At 37.6% G+C, this 19704-nt stretch overlaps 2 protein-coding genes and 1 pseudogene across 2 annotated transcripts; 2 read left to right on the top strand and 1 right to left on the bottom strand.

Moving 5' to 3' along the window:
* Positions 1-5613: 5613 nt before the first annotated feature.
* On the top strand, positions 5614-6558 carry LOC105985086 (olfactory receptor 2G3). The gene has a single exon (XM_013015495.1). It carries the CDS (start codon positions 5614-5616, stop codon positions 6556-6558), a length of 945 nt encoding a protein of 314 aa, XP_012870949.1.
* A 3619-nt stretch (positions 6559-10177) lies between these two features.
* LOC105985085 lies at positions 10178-13818 on the bottom strand (annotated as a pseudogene).
* Positions 13819-14203: 385 nt separating this feature from the next.
* On the top strand, positions 14204-15112 carry LOC105985084 (putative olfactory receptor 14L1). Its single transcript, XM_013015494.1, has one exon. The coding sequence runs from the start codon at positions 14204-14206 to the stop codon at positions 15110-15112; it is 909 nt and encodes a 302-aa protein (XP_012870948.1).
* The last annotated feature ends 4592 nt before the right edge of the window (positions 15113-19704 follow it).

The following is a 19704-nucleotide window of genomic DNA, read 5'->3' as shown; positions in this document are numbered from 1 at the left end:
AAAAAAAAAAAAAAAAAAGGCTGGAAGTGGAGCTGTAGGTTAAGTAGTACAGTACTAGGCTTGGGGAAAAAAAAGCTACAGGGCAGTATCCAGGCCGTGAGTTCAAGTCTGGAGTTCAGCACCAAAAAACTCAACACAACAAACAAATTCTACACCAACATTGCCACTACCACCAAAAAAACAAAAACACACACCAACCCCCCCTAAAAACAACAAAAAAGAAAATAAAACCCTAACATCAAAGCCAAAAATGTAATGCATTAAATGCTATTAATTTTTCTGAAATATTTCTAAAATTTACTACATTCACAGTTTGTTATTTCTGTGTTGTTATGATCTGATCTTTTTTGTTGACATTTTATTTAAGGACTTTTCACTCAGCATTTGCAATTGCTTTTGTTTAATTTCTGCACTCTGTGTGACTTGATTTTTATTTATTTAAATGATATTTTTATAGAATTTTATTTTCTGGCATTTTAATAAATATTTTCCATAGGTATTGCTTAATTTTTACCATGTTTAATAAGTGTTAAGATTGAATATTGTTTTGATATTCTGATTTTTTTAGCCTATATTAGATATACAAAGGGATTTCACTATAATATTTCCATCCATGCATATAATTTACTTTGCTGTATTCATCTTACTAAATATAATAAATTCTAAGTTTCCCAGTTATCTAATCTTCTATTACTTTCAGTTTTCAGTAATAAGATGTAGTAAGTAAAAGTTCTATTATATATGCAAACTTTCATCAAGACTCAATAAGTGGTCATTATAAACCTTCTATCACCAGCACTTTTTATTTTATTTGGGGCACATACTGTTAACATGTGTCTTTAATATGTATTAAATAACATATGGTCTCTATATAAAAACGTATGCCTTTATATTATTTAGTGCTTCATAATTTGTTAGCATATATATTTAATGTGGCTTGTGAAACATATGGTTATATCTTGTCAAATGATTTCACCCCTGAGAAATAGGTCTAAAAGCCCAGAGTAAATAGTTTCCTAAAATTTCCTAAAGACTTTTTGAGCTCAGTTGTAACAAAGCTCAAACAAAGTATTTAAAAAACAAAAATAAGATACTGGGCAGCTTATTTTATAGGCTCATACTGGTAATTCTAGCTATTCAGAAGGCTGCTATCTAAGGATTGGGGTTTGAAGCCAACCTGAGTAGGAAAGTCCATGAGATTCTTATCTCTAATTAACCACCAAAAAAGCTGTGACTTAAGTGGTAGAGTGCTAGCCGTGAGCAAAAATGCTCAGGGATAGCATCTAGGCCCTGAGTTCAAGACTCAGGTCACACACACACACACACACACACACACACACACACACACAAACAGAGAGAGAGAGAAACAAAAACAAAGTAAAATAAAAAATAAAAAACCCCACTCCCAACCAAAAAACAAAAACTGACAAAACATCAGAAGTAAGAAAGGGAAGGGACAGTTTAATAGTTTACAATGAACTGTCACATGGACTTATGAGAAAAAAAAAACTTTTCCCTGTGCCAGTGGCTATACCTATAGGACTAGCTACTCAGAAGACTGAGATCTGAGGATTGAGGTTTGAAGCCAGGCAAAACAGTCTAACTGAAGAGACTCTCATCTCCAATCAACCAGCAAAAACTTGAAAGTGGAGGTGTGGCTCAAGTGGAAAGTGTTGGCCTTGTGTAAAAAAACATAAGATCCTCAGTCCTAGCCCCAGTATCAAGAAAAAAAATTGTTTCTTTTTAATAACTAACAAGTATGTGCCCTTGAGTAGAGACTGAAAAGTCTCAAGTGGATTTTAAAAATTAATGCTAATCATATCTGCCATATTACAACCATTTACATTTTCTCTTAATTTTGTGAAATATATTATGCAGAAAATATTTTATTTCAGCTCAGAAATTATCCCAAACTTCCCTGTGATTGTGAAGCTAAGATGTGAAAAAGTTGAGATATTTAGGTGTTAAATCTGTACATATAACTTGTGGGATACAGGAATAATGATGAAAAGGTCACTGAGAAGCAATAAATGACGTAACTCCTTTCTTTTATAGACAATATGGTGTCCAAAGAAAGGGCTGAGCTTTGCAAAGCTATATTTGAAGGAGAGATAGTACACATATATACATGTATCTGGCCAAGTAAAGAAATCCACATCTAAATAACGTGATGAGCAATGAGTTAAATTAGGGAAAGGTGGATATTAAGAGATGAAATAGTAGAGCAAGAGAGCTTTCAAGAAAAAAGATGAGGTTACAAGACAGTAAATATAGGTCCCCCCAAGAGTTGCATTATAAAATTACTTTGTATTAATGAAGAAATATGCTCATAGAGTGACCTTGGTGCAGGAAATGCAAAATAGAGTGAGGGATTAGCTATTAAAGATATGAAGAGACTTTCTTTATTATAAATGAGGGAAGGATGAATTATATAACAGAAGTAATCTTGCTTTTGATGGTATGTAGTTTTATCAATGGTGGAAAACTCTGACGGATTCTATTTCCATTATGAAGTAGGAAATCTCAGAGCCATATTCAAGAAAGAAGGACTACAAGTATTCTCCTTGGATTTGGCCCAGAAGTTAATCAGTTCTTCAGCTAATTGCCTTCTAGGGATATTGGTTTTCCCCAAAGAGTTATTAGCCATGAACAAGTTATAACCTTTTCATAAGGTTGTAATTTTCATCCAACTTTTACCTTCTTTCATAATTCTCATTATCATTAATATAGGATTTTTCTGGCTTGGCTCATGTTAGAAATATGATTCTCAATATATGTTGTATTCCACTCAGTTGTATTTTTGTTCAGGAATTATTTAGACATGGGAACACAAAACTAGAAAATGAAGATATTAAAAAATGAACAAATTTAACTATCCCTGAAAGTAAGTAAAATTCATTCTGCTTAACCATAATTCAGTGTTCTTGTGTCTTGATGGGATGTATAAAAAATGAGGTGTTATAATTTCTTTCACAGTTGAGTTTGTTTTATCGCTGAAGTAATAGTGATGTTTGGTGAGATAGGTAAACTATTTGAGATTCAAGTTTTTCCTATCTGTGTATGAATGAGCCCTTTTTTTGTTATTTTCCATAGAATAAGTTGGCAACATATGAATAATTAATGTAATGTCGGCATATTTGAATTAGATATTTTTATAAGAACACCACAATTGAGGGTGAAGATGATTATGACACAGTTTAATATATACACAGCTGCATAGATAGATATATAGACAGATTTAATTATAAAGTAATACAAGTGTGAAACTCAGTGTGTCCCTAAACAAATCAATGGTTTTAATCTCTCCAATCTCAGAAAGATTGGTGGGGAGGATACCACAAGGGAGTTTACCATACAGCACCACTGCATACTTCTGAAATAAAGAACTCTAAGCTAGCTAACACTGAGGCACAAGATCAACACAAGCTAAACAGAATGACTAAGGTTTTAAGTGATCAGAAATTCTTTATGGGTATCAGCAGGACTGCACTAATCAACACCTCCCAGTTTAGCCAGTCCATGGTAGTCTGGGCAATGCCAGTAAGTTTTAGTTTATTCAGAGTTAAAGTTAGAACAGTCTGAATATAGAATCATCCAAGACTTATAAAGACCACCAATTATCATTATGAGACTGCTTTAACACTTCCAGTAAAAATTTTAAAGGGGAAGACAAAAACGAAGGAATCAATGGAAATAGAACCTAAAATCTGGAAATATGTCTTAGTAGAATGCTTGACTAGCATGCGTGAAGCCCTGGGTTCAATTCCTCAGTACCACATAAACAGAAAAAGCCAGAAGTGGTGCTGTGGTTCAAGTGATAGAACACTAGCCTTGAGCACAGAGAGGCTCAGGGATAGAGCCCAGGCCCTGAGTTCAAGTCCCAGGACCAAAAAAAAAAAATAACAACAACACAAAAAACAGGTCTTACTTTTTGTGTTCCTCATGCTGTCATTGGATCATAGTGACTATGCTTGGAGTTACTCATGGTGATGATCATTGTTCCTTCTAAATCTTTCCATAACCCCGAACAGAATGCCTTCAAAGAAGGCAAATTCAATTCTGTTGCAGACAAATGCATTCTTTGTTGTTAAAATTATAAACCCACACAGAGGTCTATCACCTGGGAGCTGGACTGTCAGAGACTATGAGGGGCAGTTGTAGGTGGAAGGACATAGAGGGCCTCTGGGCTGCCAACAACAATCGCTCTTTTGATTAGCAGGTGGTTATGCAGGTATTTGTGTCCATCATGCTACACTTTTATGGTTATGTCCTTTTGAATAGATGTTACCTTTTGTATTGTTAAAAAATGGTTCATCTCTCCACTTGCCCCTGAATTTTGCTATCAATCCAAATACATTCTAAAACCAAAGCTTCAAGCTTATAGTTGAAAAAATAAAGGCAAATAGAAAGTTTAAATAAAAAGAAAAGAATCAACTACATTTAATTGAGTAAGAAACAAATGTCTTGCAAAGGGAAACTCTCTGTTGACTCTTTGAACACAATGGTCTCTAAGTCATTTCAGCTAGGGTAGTAGTGTGAAATTTCAGGAGCAGCAGGGAGCAGAATGTACTTTGCTTGGTGTTGCCTGCTCAAACATTAGACCAAGTACTTTATTCTCGTAGGTTGATCTCCCAGCCCGGCCTTAAATTTTAAGAGATAATCTTGGGAATTCTGAAGTCATGGATCTTCTGTTTCCTCCAATGGATGGAATTACCACAAGACCAGTGTGTCTGGGAAATAACAAGATCAGAGGAATATCTTGGTCCAACTGTATTTTTTTCCAAAGTGAGAGAAGTCTGGTTATTTGCCAAACTCTCCCCCAAACTTGTCACATGTACAAGGTTGGAGAGAACAGGGCTGCATGGAAGCACAGTGCAGGTCACTAAGGAGCTAGGTAATAGTTAAAAACTTATGTATGATTTTATTTTCAGGCACAATCAGAGGCAGCTGGGAAGTCTGCTTGGCAGCCTCATGAGGAAGCTACTGTCCAGGAGACCTGCCACACAGCCAGTGTGTTCAACACCAAAGGCAGCTGCGATCAAGGACTTAAGAGCCTTAACCTGCTCATGTTCTTCCACAAATGAACATTTTTTTGTCTTAAGCTTCTCTATTCCTTATTCTCTTTATCTGATGTTTAGAGTCTCAAGGACTCCTTCATGTGTATATTCCAGGGTATTCTTTTCTTTATAATATCTCCTGTAAGGATGCCTGTGGGTGGGGTAAAATGGAGAGGAGTCTCTTTTCCCCATCTGTGACTAGGATTGGATTTTTTCCAACAGTTGAAATCAGAAGAGATATTGCTCTTGTTTATATTGAAAGATACTTATCTTTAGGCATAAGTCACTGCATTTCTTGGTATTATTGTAAATATGTACTTGGTTGTTTTTATTCATCACTCCTCCGACTGCTTTATAGTTGTAAATATTCTTGATTTCCATTTGGCTGAATGTTGAAAAATGAATCTGTGTCCCTAGTCAGGGATACACTGGGGCGAAAAAAAATAGTTTGGATAAATCATCTTCCATGATCAGCTCAGCTCTTGTGTTTTGTTTTTCTGCAATGGACTATGTCAAAGGTACCTGTCCCGTTCCTCCTTTCATAGGTGCAGAAGGAATGGGATGGACCAATACGAGTTCGCTGGAGGGTTTCATCCTGCTAGGCTTCTCAGAGCACCCTCAACTGGAGTCTGTGCTCTTCATATTTGTCCTTTTCTTCTACCTTCTAACCCTTGTGGGGAACTTCACCATCATGATCCTCTCTTATCTGGAGTCTTCTCTCCACACGCCCATGTACTTCTTTCTCAGCAACCTCTCCTTCCTGGACCTCTGTTTCACTACCAGCCTTGCTCCTCAAACTTTGGTTAATCTTCGAGGGCCAGAGAAGACCATCACGTATGGTGGTTGTGTGGTGCAGCTCTACGTTTCCCTAGCACTAGGCTCCACTGAATGCATCCTCTTGGCTGTCATGGCCTTGGATCGCTATGTGGCAGTCTGCAAGCCCCTCCATTATGTTGTCATCATGAATCCTCGGGTCTGCCAACAGCTGGCTTCCCTCTCCTGGCTCAGCGGATTGGCCAATTCTCTTATCCATGCTACTTTTACCTTGCAGTTGCCTCTCTGTGGTAACCGCAAGCTGGATCACTTCATTTGTGAAGTCCCAGCTCTCCTCAAGTTGGCTTGCGTGGACACTACTGTGAATGAGTTAGTGCTTTTCATTGTTAGTATCCTGTTCCTCATCATCCCACCCACCCTCATCCTCATCTCGTATGGCTTCATTACTCAGGCTGTGCTGAGGATCAAGTCAGTGGAGGCCAGGCACAAAGCCTTCAGTACCTGCTCCTCCCATCTCACAGTGGTGGTCATTTTCTATGGGACCATCATCTACATGTATCTGCAACCCAGCGACAGTTATGCCCAGGACCAAGGCAAGTTCATCTCTCTCTTCTACACCATGGTGACGCCCACCTTAAACCCCCTCATCTACACGTTAAGGAACAAAGATGTGAAAGAGGCACTGAAGAAACTTTTCTCAGGAAAATTGTGCACCTTACGGACGTGATATGCAAGGAAGTGATGATGAGGTTGGGGGTCTCAGCTTCTAGTTAGCCCAATTCAGTTCTAAATTTCCCTTCAATTATGTTACCACACATTTGCTTTGCCTTCCTTGTAGATTTCTCCCTCTTATGTGTAACTAAGTGAACTGTAAACATATTCATTTCAGGGAAGAATATGGGGCATGGAAAAGAGATGGACATGTGTGTAATTGTGATATTCATACAATGCCATGTTTTACATCTGATAGTTGCAAAGATGCAAAAATATTAAATTAATAAATGTTTTTCAGCTTTTTTCTGTTATATAACTTTTTTAAGTTTCAGAGAAATCCTTAGTTTTCTCTGAAAAGAGCAATGTGTATTTACTATATAATGCTACATTAGAAAACAAGGAAGTTGCATATCAGTGAAGCTCATTGTTCTGATATATTGGTAAGGAAAATACTATATTAAATATTTTTTTCATTAGTCATATCTTATTTTAAAAGACGTTTCAAATTGGGCAAGAAAGTGTATGCTTATAATCCCAGTCCTCAGAAAGCTGAGGCAGACAGGATTAAGAGTTTGAGGTCAGCCTGGGCTACATATCAGGTTCAGGGTCAGCCTGAACTACATAGCTAGACCCTAAGTAAAAATGTACAAAAAAATTCAAAATCAAGAAAGGTAAAAGAAACTTTGGAAAGTAGTATGGAGGTTCCTCAAAAGACTCCACACAGAGCTCCCCTATGACCCAGCAATCCCACTTTTGGGCATTTACCCAAATGTTTACAAACAAGACCACACTAAAGCTACTAGCACAACAATGTTTATTGCAGCATTATTTACCATAGCTAAGATATGGAACCAACCCAGATGCCCCTCAGTAGATGAATGGATCAAGAAAATGTGTTATATATACACAATGGAATTCTATGCCTCCATCAGAAAGAATGACATTCCCCCATTTGTTAGAAAATGGAAAGACTTGGAAAAAATTGTATTAAATGAAGTAAGCCAGGCCCAAAGAAACACAGGTCCCATAATTTCCTTTATTTGCAATATCTAGTATATGTATGAGTCAAGCAGAAAAGGTCAGATAAGGTGATGTTAGGAAAATGAACCCTAAGATATGTATTTTAAATGTTTTTTTCTTTCATGCATTTGTTTCTAACGCAATTATAAGATTCTTTGTTGCTTTGTATGTCCCTCCCTCACAGTATAACCCCTGCTTTCACTGTATTTGATGTCGGTATAATTTGTGGAGGGGAAGAGGAAAAACAAATCATTTAAATAAGGATACAGGTGGACCTGTTGCAACAATGAGAAGTGCAAGTTGTCATGTCAAAAACGAACTTTACAACTTGTTGGGGGGGAGGATTGAGTTGGGGGGGAGGGAGGATGGGAAGGGATGGGAAGGGGAAACAAAGGAGGAGGCTACAATGCTTGATAAGAAATGTACTCACTATCTTGCCCAGGTAATTGTAACCCCTCTGTACAGCATTTTCACAATAAAAAAAGAAATAACATGCAAGGAACATATTATTTTTCAACCCTTATCTCCCTTGTGGACAGAAGTCATTGTATAGTTATTGGGTAAAAAGAAATTCCACTGACTGTTCTGATGACAAGAGTAATAGATGGTTTTATACTGAAAAAGGTATTTATCTTTCTGTCTTTGTTTTTTGGTTGTGATAAAGTCTGTGAATATTCTACTAGGTAAGAAGATTAGTATGAAAATATGAAGAATGAAAATTGTGTCCCAGAATCTAATCTGTAGCTTATTTTACAGTGTAACTTTAACCATCTTTCCTTCCTTTCTTCCTCCCTCCCTGACTCCCTCCCTCTCTCCCTCTTCCTCTCCCTCTTTTCTTTCTCTCTCTTTCTTTGTCTCTCTCTTTGTCTCTCTTTTTGTCCCCCTCTTTCTCTTTCTCCTTTTTTTCTTTCTTCCTTCCTTTCTTTTTCTTTCTTTCTTTTTCTTTCTTTCTCTCTCCCTCCCTCCCTCCCTCGCTCTCTCCCTCCATCTCTCCCTCCTTCCCTTCCTTCCTTCCTTCCTTCCTTCCTTCCTTCCTTCCTTCCTTCCTTCCTTCCTTCCTTCCTTGTCGTGGGGCTTGAACTCTGGACCTGGGCACCGTCTCTTAGCTCTTCAGCTCAAGGCTAGCACTCTATCTCTTAAGCCACAGAACCAGGTCCATTTTTCTTGTGGTTTATTGGAGATAACAGTATCATGGCCTTTCCTGCCTGGGCTGACTTTGAACTGTGATCCTCAGATCTCAGCCACGTGAGTAGCTAGGATTACAGGCATGAGCCATTGGCACTCAGCTTGTATTTCATTTTTAGCACACATTCTTTATCTAAACCTTTGGTTATGAGGAAGATTGTGCTATTCAATTAGTTTCATATTCTCTTATGAATCATGAATCTTCCTTGCTATCCATTAGGATTAATTAACATTTTGCTTTATTTATTTCTCTCAAGGAAAGTATTTTGAACAGTAGGCATCTTATCCCCAGAGACTTCAGAATTATGAAAAATTTCCCTCACTAGACTTCAGCTATTACCCATGTTGTTTACACATAAAATCAGCAGAACCATGGCAAAATGAAAATCAGATGTGGTCCTCACCAATTTTATATTTCTTAGGTGGGGGAAGATAGAAATATTTGCAGTTGTAACCTAAGGCTGAGGAGACACTTGGCAATTGGGTCTGATGCACATCAGAGTCTGAGCTTCCTTCTCAGGTGAAAAACCTCCAGGAGTTTGGAATTATAAATAACCAATATTTCTTCATGACCCAATTCAACAGAAATCGGTCCACATGCAGTAAGTATGATGCCATTTCTATAATTCCGTGAACTAAAATTGAAAATAACTTTAATTTTCGAAATTTATTTTTTTCCAGCCCTTTTATTCCTTAGCATCTTAACAAAAGACTATTTCCCAAAGTTTGAAAAAAAACCTTTGAAAAATAGAGTTTTGTATCAATTACACAGCAGGTCCCAAAATCATATGAACACTGCCACCTTAGAAACACAGTGGGAAGGAGAGATGTAACTCACTGCCTTCAGATGCAAAGAATGACAAATATGTTCGCATATTTCAACAGCCTTCGTTACGTATCCTGATGAACCATAAGGTACCCGAGAGGCTGGAAGACCAATGACGATTTGAACACCTTTGACTTTTTGTGATCTTATTTTCAGATTTAAAAGTTACTACATTTTAAATTTCTTTACAACTTCACAAAGTAAAGCTAAGCTAACTTTATTCTCATTATTCTAGATGATCTATTGTGAACCGTATGAATTGTTTCTATGTCTACAGACCTAAAACTCAAACATTCAAGCATACAATGAAGTTGTGTAAAATATATATGACCACCGCTTTGCGAACAACCTAAATTCCACTTAGAGCAATGTCAACTCTTTAGTCTCCATGCTATTTCTCTAAAAAGAACACATAAAATAGACTGCCATTAAATGGAACAAGTCAATTATAAATTATTCAAGAAAGCTAAGATTAAATATTCTAAATTACAGGTTTATTTGTATTTACAAATACACTGGAAATTCTGCACAAACTAATTTTCACTAGACAGGTGCTTTAACCAGCTAAGCCATGGCACCTCAAGCTTATTTTCTATGTACACTACTTCATTTTTGATGGCATGGTTTGTTCTGACAAATCCCTTTTCAAGCTGAACACCAGGGAACAGTCTTCCAACCATAAGCAGCTCTGTTGAAAGCTATACAGCACCTCAATACCTGAGGACTGATAAATGCTGTTAGTATAATTGAAAACTGGAAAAAAGAAGCAGCCACCAAGATTAACTTAGCAGCAGTATTTATCTTTTTTTTTTTTGTCAGTGGTGGGGGTTGAACTCTGGGCCTGGGCGCTGTCCCTCAGCTCTTCAGCTCAAAGCGACCACTCTACCACTTGAGCCACAATTTCACTTCGGTTTTCCGGTGGTTTATTGCAGATAAGAGTCTCATGTTCTTTCCTGCCCGGGATGGCTTTGAACCGTGATCCTCAGATGTTAGCCTCCTAAGTAGCTAAGATTACAGACGTGAGCCACCAGCACCTGGCTTGAATGTTGGTTTTAAACTAGTAGAAGTATATAGCAAGGATTGGAATACTTACCTAGTGTGTAAGGTGTTGAAAGTATTCAATATCTAACATAAAAAACCAGTGGCAATCAACATTACATCTCTTGAAATGATCATATAAGTTGGTGGTATTGGAATAAGGTCTGCATAGGGCAAGGTAACACATAAGATACTGATAAGTATTTTATCAGCAAGTGGATCGAGAGCATTTCCCAAAGCTGATTGTTGGTTGGCCCAATCCATCAAACAAATCGGCCCAGCTAAAGCCAAAACTGCTAGGGCAACATTAAAATCTTCAAGTATCAAATAGCCCAAACCTGGGGCCAGGCCAATTCTTGACATTGACAACATATTTGGGATTGTCCATGGATTTTCACACAAGCTGGTGGTGCTCAGATGTTGAATGGGCAATGGTCCACTCGCAGCCACGCAGGCGCCAAGCTAGCATGTCCCTGTAGAGGCTCCATGGCCCATTAGCAGCATGGACCTCAGCAGACTGCATGTCCAACATGTTTCTCCATCCTGCAGGCCTGATGATCACAGAGAGGCATGGAGGCTGCGGCCTGTACGGATTCTCTAAATGTATTTATTTTTTAAAAATATCTTTAAATACTTGTTACAAAGTTGTTTCCAGTTTAACCTGTAAACATATGTATACTGGATCTTAGTGTTACTCATTTGATATTTCATTTTTAACCAATGAATTGTATTTTTGACTTCTATTTGGGCTCTGGGTGTATACATTGAATATGATGAAGGTACAAGGAAGAAAAAGAGTGTTGTTTGACACGCATCTTAAATTACGATTCAATTTTTCAGTGGCAAAAGTTTTGATGTATTTATGAGTGGCATGTTGGATAAAAGCAATGTTTGGTGTATACCTTAAAGTGTTTGCACTGGTTTAAGTTAATAACAGTCTTGCATGGATGAAAGAGTTGAAATTGTGATGTACTGTACCTACAAACTGAGTTATTGTAAAAAATTATGGACACTATAAAATTATTATAACAATTTCTCAATATATTTATGTCTTAGATACAATCTCTTTGCACAACTACTTGACAATAACTAAAAATTAAAAATTAAAAAATTTGTTGATCAGGCAGTTCCAATGACTTACCTCAATTCTTGCATGTTAGCCCTGACAGTAGAGTTCTTGATATCTATCCTGATGATTCATGTCATAATATAGTTCATTAATTTGTTTTGAGTAAAACAATTGTCCCTTGATGAGTTGCAATGAAAACAAATATGCAGAATGAAATTATTTTTCCTGTTCAAAGTAAATGTTTCATGTCCAGCTAGCAATAGGTTAATAGGCTATATAGGCAGTGTAAATAAGCAAAAACTTAGAAATACAAGATTTCCCCTTGAAGGACATTCAATTTACTCTTTGTTGGCTTTCTTTCTCAATTTCATTGTTGACCAGTTTAATAAGGGCAAGGAAATTAATGGTTGCCTAGAATGGAAATTGGCAGTGTAAAATATTACACACCAAGATATTTAAGGAATATTTTTATAGAATGTAAACATGCTGCTCTAACTAGTGGTGGTACACTGCTGAGACTGTACAATTACTCAAGTTCCTAGAATTGCATGGCATAAATTGATGGTATTTATGCTGTATAAGTTATTTCTCTACAAAATTGAAAAAGCAAAAACATATTTCTGAGTTTGATTACTGCATTATAGGAATTTAAGAACTAAACTCAGATCCAAGTTTATGGGATTAAATCAAAGCAAAGAAAGTATAAAAAAGAAAACAGACACTAGAAAAATTATCACAGCAATTTCTCTATCTAGATAATTTGGACATATACTAAATAATCGGTTAATTTCATGTCAGTGTTGAAGATGCAGTCTGAATTCCAAATCCATAACTATATTCTAATAATATAATAAATATTTTTATTAATGTCTTTATTAGTTGGATTCTAAAAGTGCTACTCCAAAAAAACCATTGGGTAATATATATTTCAATATCTAGCTCTCATCAGGTCTTTAAGTTTTCTGTGAGTGACAATACCAACAAAACCAATCTTACTCCCTGATGCAGTCAACTGTGTCCCTGTGCCTCTTTGTGTTCAAGGCTAGCACTCTACCACTTAAGCCACAGCTCCACTTCGGGATTTTTTCTTGTAGTTTATTGGTGATAAGAGTCTCATGGACTTTCCTGCCTGGGATGGATTTGAATCATGATGCTCAGATCTCAGCCTCCTGAGTAACTAGGATGATAGTCTTGAGCCGCTGGCACCTGACACTTGACTTTTTGGTAGTTAATTGAAGATAAGAGTCACACAGACTTTCCTGCTGGGGGTTGGCTTTGAACTGTGATCCTCAGATCTCAGCTCCCAGAATAGCTAATATTACAGGCATAAGCACTCTGTGCCTGGCTCATTCGTTCTTGTTAATCAGCCTCTTCTGATTACTAGGTTGACCACTAACTTGCATAAGTTTTACTTAAGAATTGTTCCTTATAAACCATTGAACCCAAGATCATGTCAATTTGTTACTACGTGAAATGTGTAATTGATGTTACAGCATTTTTATGTTTGTGACTCTGATCTCACTGAATAGTTGTGAAATAAAAATGTTAATAGATTTTTAATAATGCTTTTTCTTTGCAATAAAACTGAGAGGAACTATTGCAAATGACTTGCCATTCTACAATTTCACATAGAAACTAGCAATAAAATTCATAATAAATCTATATAGAAAATACATAGAAATAATACTGATATTTTATTCAAGTTAGAGGCATCTTGTTGATGTTATATATTTTTGCTGTATATTATTAACTCTTGTGTATGCAAGTATATCTTGTATACAAGTCCTATACGTATCACTTAGATTTGTTTGAGAAAGCTTCCACATTTATATATGTACACTCTTGATTTAATTGAAGTAAGGAGATCAGTTCTGGCTGGCACCATATTGGCCACATGGTGGATTGTAGGGTCTGGCATCTTGTCTTCATTCTGGGGAAAGGAAAAGCCCCTGCCTATCACCTGCCTTCCAGGTGATAAGCATGCCTGGATCCCTGGAGAAAGGGGTGGGCATTTGGCTGATAGGTTACTGAATTTGTCAGTCCAGTGCCTGGGACTGGGAATTTCCTGTAGATCTCCCACTTACTTCCAACCCTATTAGGCCTGGACCAGCCCAGCTACCAGGACACCATGCCATGATGCCATGTGTGTCTCTGTGATCTTATCCTGTGTCCTGTCTCCTGGCTCATCTCCAGTCATCATGGCATCCCAATTCAGCTCTCCATTGGAGCTGAATTGCCTTGTTGGTATTGTTTTTGTATTTCTTTCCCTTTTAGTATGTTTCCTAGCTCTGTTATGTGTATTTGCATGCTGCAGGCCTTTGTAACAACTGGTGGCCTGCAGCCTGTTAACTGTATAATAAAGACTCCAATACTCTACATTTTAAAATGTGGCTTCTGGGATGATTTACCGTACAATACATGATCAGGTAGATATGTGTAATTTACTCTCCTCTTTTCTTAGGTAGAAGTGAAATGGCTACAAATGACGGGAACAGAACTGAAGCAGTTGAATTCTTCCTCATGGGATTCTCAGACTCTTTGCAGGATCAGATCATACATGGCATTTTATTTTTGCTAGTTTATCTGGCAGCTCTTACAGGGAACCTGCTCATCATCGTGCTTACCACTCTGGATGTCCACCTACAAACGCCAATGTACTTCTTTTTAAGAAACTTGTCTTTCTTAGATTTTTGCTATATTTCTGTCACTGTTCCTAAATCAATTGTCAATTCCTTTACTCACAATACTTTCATCTCTTTCTTTGAATGTGCTCTGCAAGTATTCTTTTTCATGGACTTGGCTTCCACTGAGACGGCCATTCTTACAGTGATGTCCTATGACCGCTATGTGGCCATCTGCCGGCCTTTACACTATGAGGTCATCATGAACCAAGGTGCCTGTGTCAAGATGATGACCATATCATGGCTCAGTGGCGCGATCTCGGGGTTCTTACATGTGACATCTACTTTCTCCTTACCATTCTGTGGGTCCTATACAATTCATCATTTTTTCTGTGATATTCCACAGCTGCTAAGCCTCTTGGACTCCAAAGTGATAATCAGTGAGATTAGAGTCATGGTTTTTATAACCAGTCTTGTGATAATCTGCTTTGTTTCAATTACTGTCTCGTATGTGTACATTTTCTCCACCATCTTGAGGATTCCATCCAAGGTGGGTAGATCAAAAACATTTTCCACCTGCATTCCACACCTTGTGGTGGTGACACTCTTTCTAGTATCTGGTAGCATTGCCTATGTGAAGCCAATTTCAGATTCCCCTTCCTTTTCAGACCTTCTCCTGCCTGTGTTCTACACAGTTGTACCTCCCACCCTGAATCCCATCATCTACAGTCTGAGGAATAAAGACATGAAGGCAGCTCTCAGAAGGCAGCTTGCTAAAGGAAATTGGGTCAGGGACTCATATTCATGATGTTTTCTTTTAGCCAGGCAGTTGGAAAGCTTCCTGAGCGTAGATTTCCAACATACTGATGAGCCCTTTCCTCATTGTTAATTGGAAATTTTCTGTAGTCTAGAAATACTCTCTATGTTGGCATAAATCCAATCCTTTATTACAGTAGAAAATAATTTGGGTTGTGCAAAATATTAGACCTTATGAACAAATTTCATCTTTAGCTGTTAAGTACTTCAATATTTTATTAATTATACATTTCCTCTTTAAGCATTTTAGAGTAAAATTATACTTACATTAATTTTTATTTGATATATGTGTACTAATCCAGTAAAATAAGATTTATATATAAATAAAAATAAACCATTAAGTGAAGTAAGACAGGCCCAAAGAAATATAGGTCCCATGTTTTCCCTAGTCTGCAATAACTAGTATATGTTTGAGACAAGCAGAAAAGGTCAGATAAGTTCATGTTAGGTGAAATGAACCCCAAGATAAGTATCCAAATGTTTTTTTCTTTCTTGCAATTGTTTCTAACATATTTATAAGGTGATTTTTTTTGTTGCTTTGTATGTCCCTTCCCACGGTATAACCCCTGTTTTCACTTTATTTGATGTTGGTATAATTTGGGGAGGGAAAGGGAAAAAACAAATTGCTTAAATAGGGATACAGGTGGACTCACTGCAATAATGAAATGTACAAGATGCTATGTCAAAAAACGAACTTTCCAACTTTGGCAGGGGGAAGGGGGGATCAGTGTAGTCGTGGAGATGGGAGGGCAGGGATGGTAAGAGAAAAACAAAGGAGGAGACAAACAACAATGCTTGATAAGAAATGTACTCATTACCTTGCTCATGTAATTGTGACCCCTCTGTCCGGTATTTTCACAATAAAAAAGAAAAAGAAAAAGAAAAAAAAGAAAAAAATGTCCTGTGGGTTTGCACATTTGTGTCATAAATTTCAGAATCTCCCACCTCTTCAAACTAAGTCATATTGCACTGTACATGTATAGCACTTAATTTGCAACTCATTTATTAGTAGGCTCCATAGATTATTTCTGCATCTAAGCTATCATGCATAAAGTTGCAATGGACATGAAAATTCATAAATCTACTGATTTAAATTCCTTTGGGTACATACCCAGAATGTGATTCCCACTTTTAGTTTTTTGGCTTTATGACTTGTATACATGCTAACCATTTTCTCCATCTATTCCCAATGGCATTATCTTGTATCTTTTTGATGCTAGCCACTAGAATAGATATGAAGTAATATAATATCTAATTGTGCTTTCAGTTTGGACTTTGATGATGAGATTAGAGATGGAAGAAATTTGTTCATATAGATATATATATATATATTTAATTTTATTTTTAACTATAAGTAGTTGTATGAACAAGTTGCCATTCAACAAAGTAGAATATGAACATATACTTTCCTCTTCCATCCCTCCCAACCCTATCCTTTCCCTCAATTCTCTCTGTAGGAATGCATTGAATTTTATCAGTATATTTCCCCTTGTTCTCTTCATTCATCTACCCTCCCCCTCTTGGTCTCAGCCCACTACTTCTAGTACACAATTCCAGGTGTTTCTTTTTGAACTGTTAGTCTTCCTAAAAAAATATATTGCTTGAGGTATCCCTGAATCTACCGTATTTCCATTAATACACTTACTTACATTTGGATACTATACCACAGTGTGTATGTGTGTGTGTGTGTGTGTGTGTGTGTGTGTGTGTGTGTGTGTATGTGTGTGTGTGTGTGTGTGTGTGTGTGTGTATAATTCTAACTTCCACATATGAGAGAAAACATTTATCCTATGTCTCTCTGGGCTTGACTTATTTGACTTAACATGTTTTTTTTCAGGTGTTTCCAGTATTTTGTTTAACATGGTCTTTGTTTTTCTCTTTGTAATTCCTGTACATTTTAGGATAGTTTTCTGTGGAAAAATAGTAGTTGCACTGACCATGCTGCACATACCTTGAATCCCAGCACTTAGAATACCGAGGTAGGAGGATAATGCATATTGAGACCAGGCTACACCATGATCTCATATCTCAATAGAAACAACAAAAACACAAGAAAAACAGCCTTGGATTTTGAGAGAGAAAACAGGTCTAGTATAATTGAGTAGCATAAATATTTTAATCAATAAGAAGTGATCTTTTCTCTGAATAATTATGCTTTGTAGTCTGCCTAATGAGACGAGTATAGTTAATCCTTGTTTTCAGTTCCGTTTTACTCCTCCTTTCACTGTAAGCCTCTACTTGGCTTTGCCAGTGTATTTCTGGTAACTAGCAAATGGTTGAGCCTTGTTTTAAAACCCACTGTGGCATTCTGTATCTTTTCTTTGGAAAATTGAAATCATTAACATTTAGAGTTAGGTTAGGTATGCCTTGGGATGTTGATTTGGAATAGGAATAGGAGTAGGAATGAAGGCATCAATCGAAAGGAACTTGGAAAGGCAATGTTTGCTTCTGCAGATTGGTGTGCAAGCAGCCCAAAATCTGACAAGCACACAGAGCCGTGGCCTGTTCCCCTTTTATCTCTAATGCACTGGGCCCCGCTCCTCTGCTCAGATTGGCTGAGCTTACGTTCACAATCTGCAACAGCATGTTTTAACTAACAGGTACAGATTTCTTAAAGCATAACAGGAACGGTATTTGACTAAAGTACAACCCATGGGGGCCAACCATCTGGCCAACGCAGGAGCTTTTCATAAAAATAACACAAGTTGACAGAAAGAAAGCAATACTCCTTGATAAAAAGATGGCTTTTCTCACATAATAAGCCTTCATGTCTTCAATATTCAGAGTGATTACCATTGAAAAGTATGCAGTAATTAATACAATTTTGACTTTTAAAAATTTGTTGTGTTTTATTCTTTCCTAAAGTTCATTTGTTTATCTACTCATTTGGTGATAATCACTTTTGCATATTTTCACAGTGTTTGCCTCTTCTTCCCCACATAGAATCCTTCCGGTATATACTGCAGTGTTGTCTTAGGGGGTCACAAATTCCTTTTCTTTCTGTTTATCACAGAGGGTCTTATTTCTTTTTCAATTATGAAGGATAGCTTTTGTGTGTATTGTAGATGGGAATGTTTTTTGTTTCAGGCCTGGCTCCATTGCTCATTTTTAAAATTTGTATGTTTTATTATTGTAAAAATACTGTACGGAGGGGTTACAGTGACACCATTGCTCATTTTTATAACTATTTTGTGAATTGAGATTTCATTTCCTTCACTATTGTTCTTGTCCTGTACTGTATAGTTGTTGACTTTTGGAGTCTATTGCCTAGATTTTTCATATTTCTTGTGCTTGTCCATTAGTGAATCTGTGTTCAAATTTTGGGGGAAGTGTTCTTAGTGTTCAGGGCAGGTCCGTGTGGGGCAGAATTGGTGTGTAGTGTTTTATCATTGGACTAAGGGGTAGCTTAGTAGTTAAGCTTTCACCTATGTGCTTAGGCATGTAAGTGATCTTTAGCCCCGTTCAGAGACAGGAAAACCAACTGGAAAGCTTCTTGTAGCATCTAGTGTATGAGTTGGTGTTGGATGTTGGAGGTGGGGCCAGTACAGGTCAATGTCTGCTTCCATGCTTCTTTTTCCCTAGAAGTTTCCCATAGTCATTTATTGGAGTTCAGTGTGGGCCGCAAAGCAGTTTTGAAGTCTGTGGACAAGACAGGTTCCTACATGATGCATAGACCCCTATGTCTGTATCTTTAGTATCACAAGCATTCAAGCTTAGGGGTATCCCTTGAATGTACCAGATAGTAGGGGAGCAAATAGAGCATTGAGTCCTGATCTGGTGCTAGAGAACTGAGGGACTTAGGTAATTTGAGTGACCTGTCAAGCATTTCACTGCTCTGTGGGATGGAAGGGGATAGTGGAAATAACGTAATCCCCAAGTCCTGTACTTAACAGCTCTCATTCCCACATCTCAACAACCATCCGCAGCTCACCTCCAGCTCCTGGAGGCTGGGCATCTGCCAGCATCTGGTATCCTTAGCTTTTCTTGTAATCTTCAGGCAGTAAGGCCACAAACCACTGCATTTCAGTTTTGAACCTTCCTAGTGTATCTCAGGAGGAGCACATTAGTCTGCTTGTCCAAAGATACCTTCTGTGGCTATCTCCTGCCAGACACAATAGCCACCCTCAGCTGTGGTTGTTCTGTCAAGTCCTCCAGCTTAGTCCCAAACCCCAACTGGCAGTACCCTGCAGTCAGTGGGCTCCAGGAAATGGAGAACTCTGACAGCCAAGGGGTCACTGTTCTGTTTCCTTGGTGAACCTTAGACTATGGGACTTGTTCTTTGCCAGGGAGGATAGGGCAATTGGCTACCTCATGCTTCACTGCCCATGATTCCTGTTCCTTAAACTTCTCAGCAAGTCCATGTCAGACCCTCTTCTCCTCCAGGATAGCCTTGTGTGGTTGTGTTTTTTAAAAATTTTATTGTCAAAGTGATTAACTGGGGGGTTACAGTTACATAAGTAAGGTGACAGGGATACATTTCTGTTACCTCTTTCTGGACACTGTCACTAGGCATCTTACGACCTCTTGAGTCAAGTTTGTTATTTTTTTTTCAGATCTTTCAAGACCTAAGATTCAACATGGTGC

This window comes from Dipodomys ordii, unplaced genomic scaffold (genome assembly GCF_000151885.1).
Source record: "Dipodomys ordii isolate 6190 unplaced genomic scaffold, Dord_2.0 Scaffold27, whole genome shotgun sequence".
In the NCBI taxonomy this organism is placed as follows: Eukaryota; Metazoa; Chordata; class Mammalia; order Rodentia; family Heteromyidae; genus Dipodomys; species Dipodomys ordii.
The sequence above is the reverse complement of the archived record's forward strand: the minus strand, read 5'-3'. Positions and strand labels throughout refer to the sequence as shown.

Excerpts from the sequence above, each read along its gene's own strand:
- LOC105985086 (XM_013015495.1), top strand. The coding sequence starts at position 5,614 with ATGGGATGGACCAATACGAGTTCGCTGGAGGGTTTCATCCTGCTAGGC.
- LOC105985084 (XM_013015494.1), top strand. The coding sequence starts at position 14,204 with ATGGGATTCTCAGACTCTTTGCAGGATCAGATCATACATGGCATTTTA.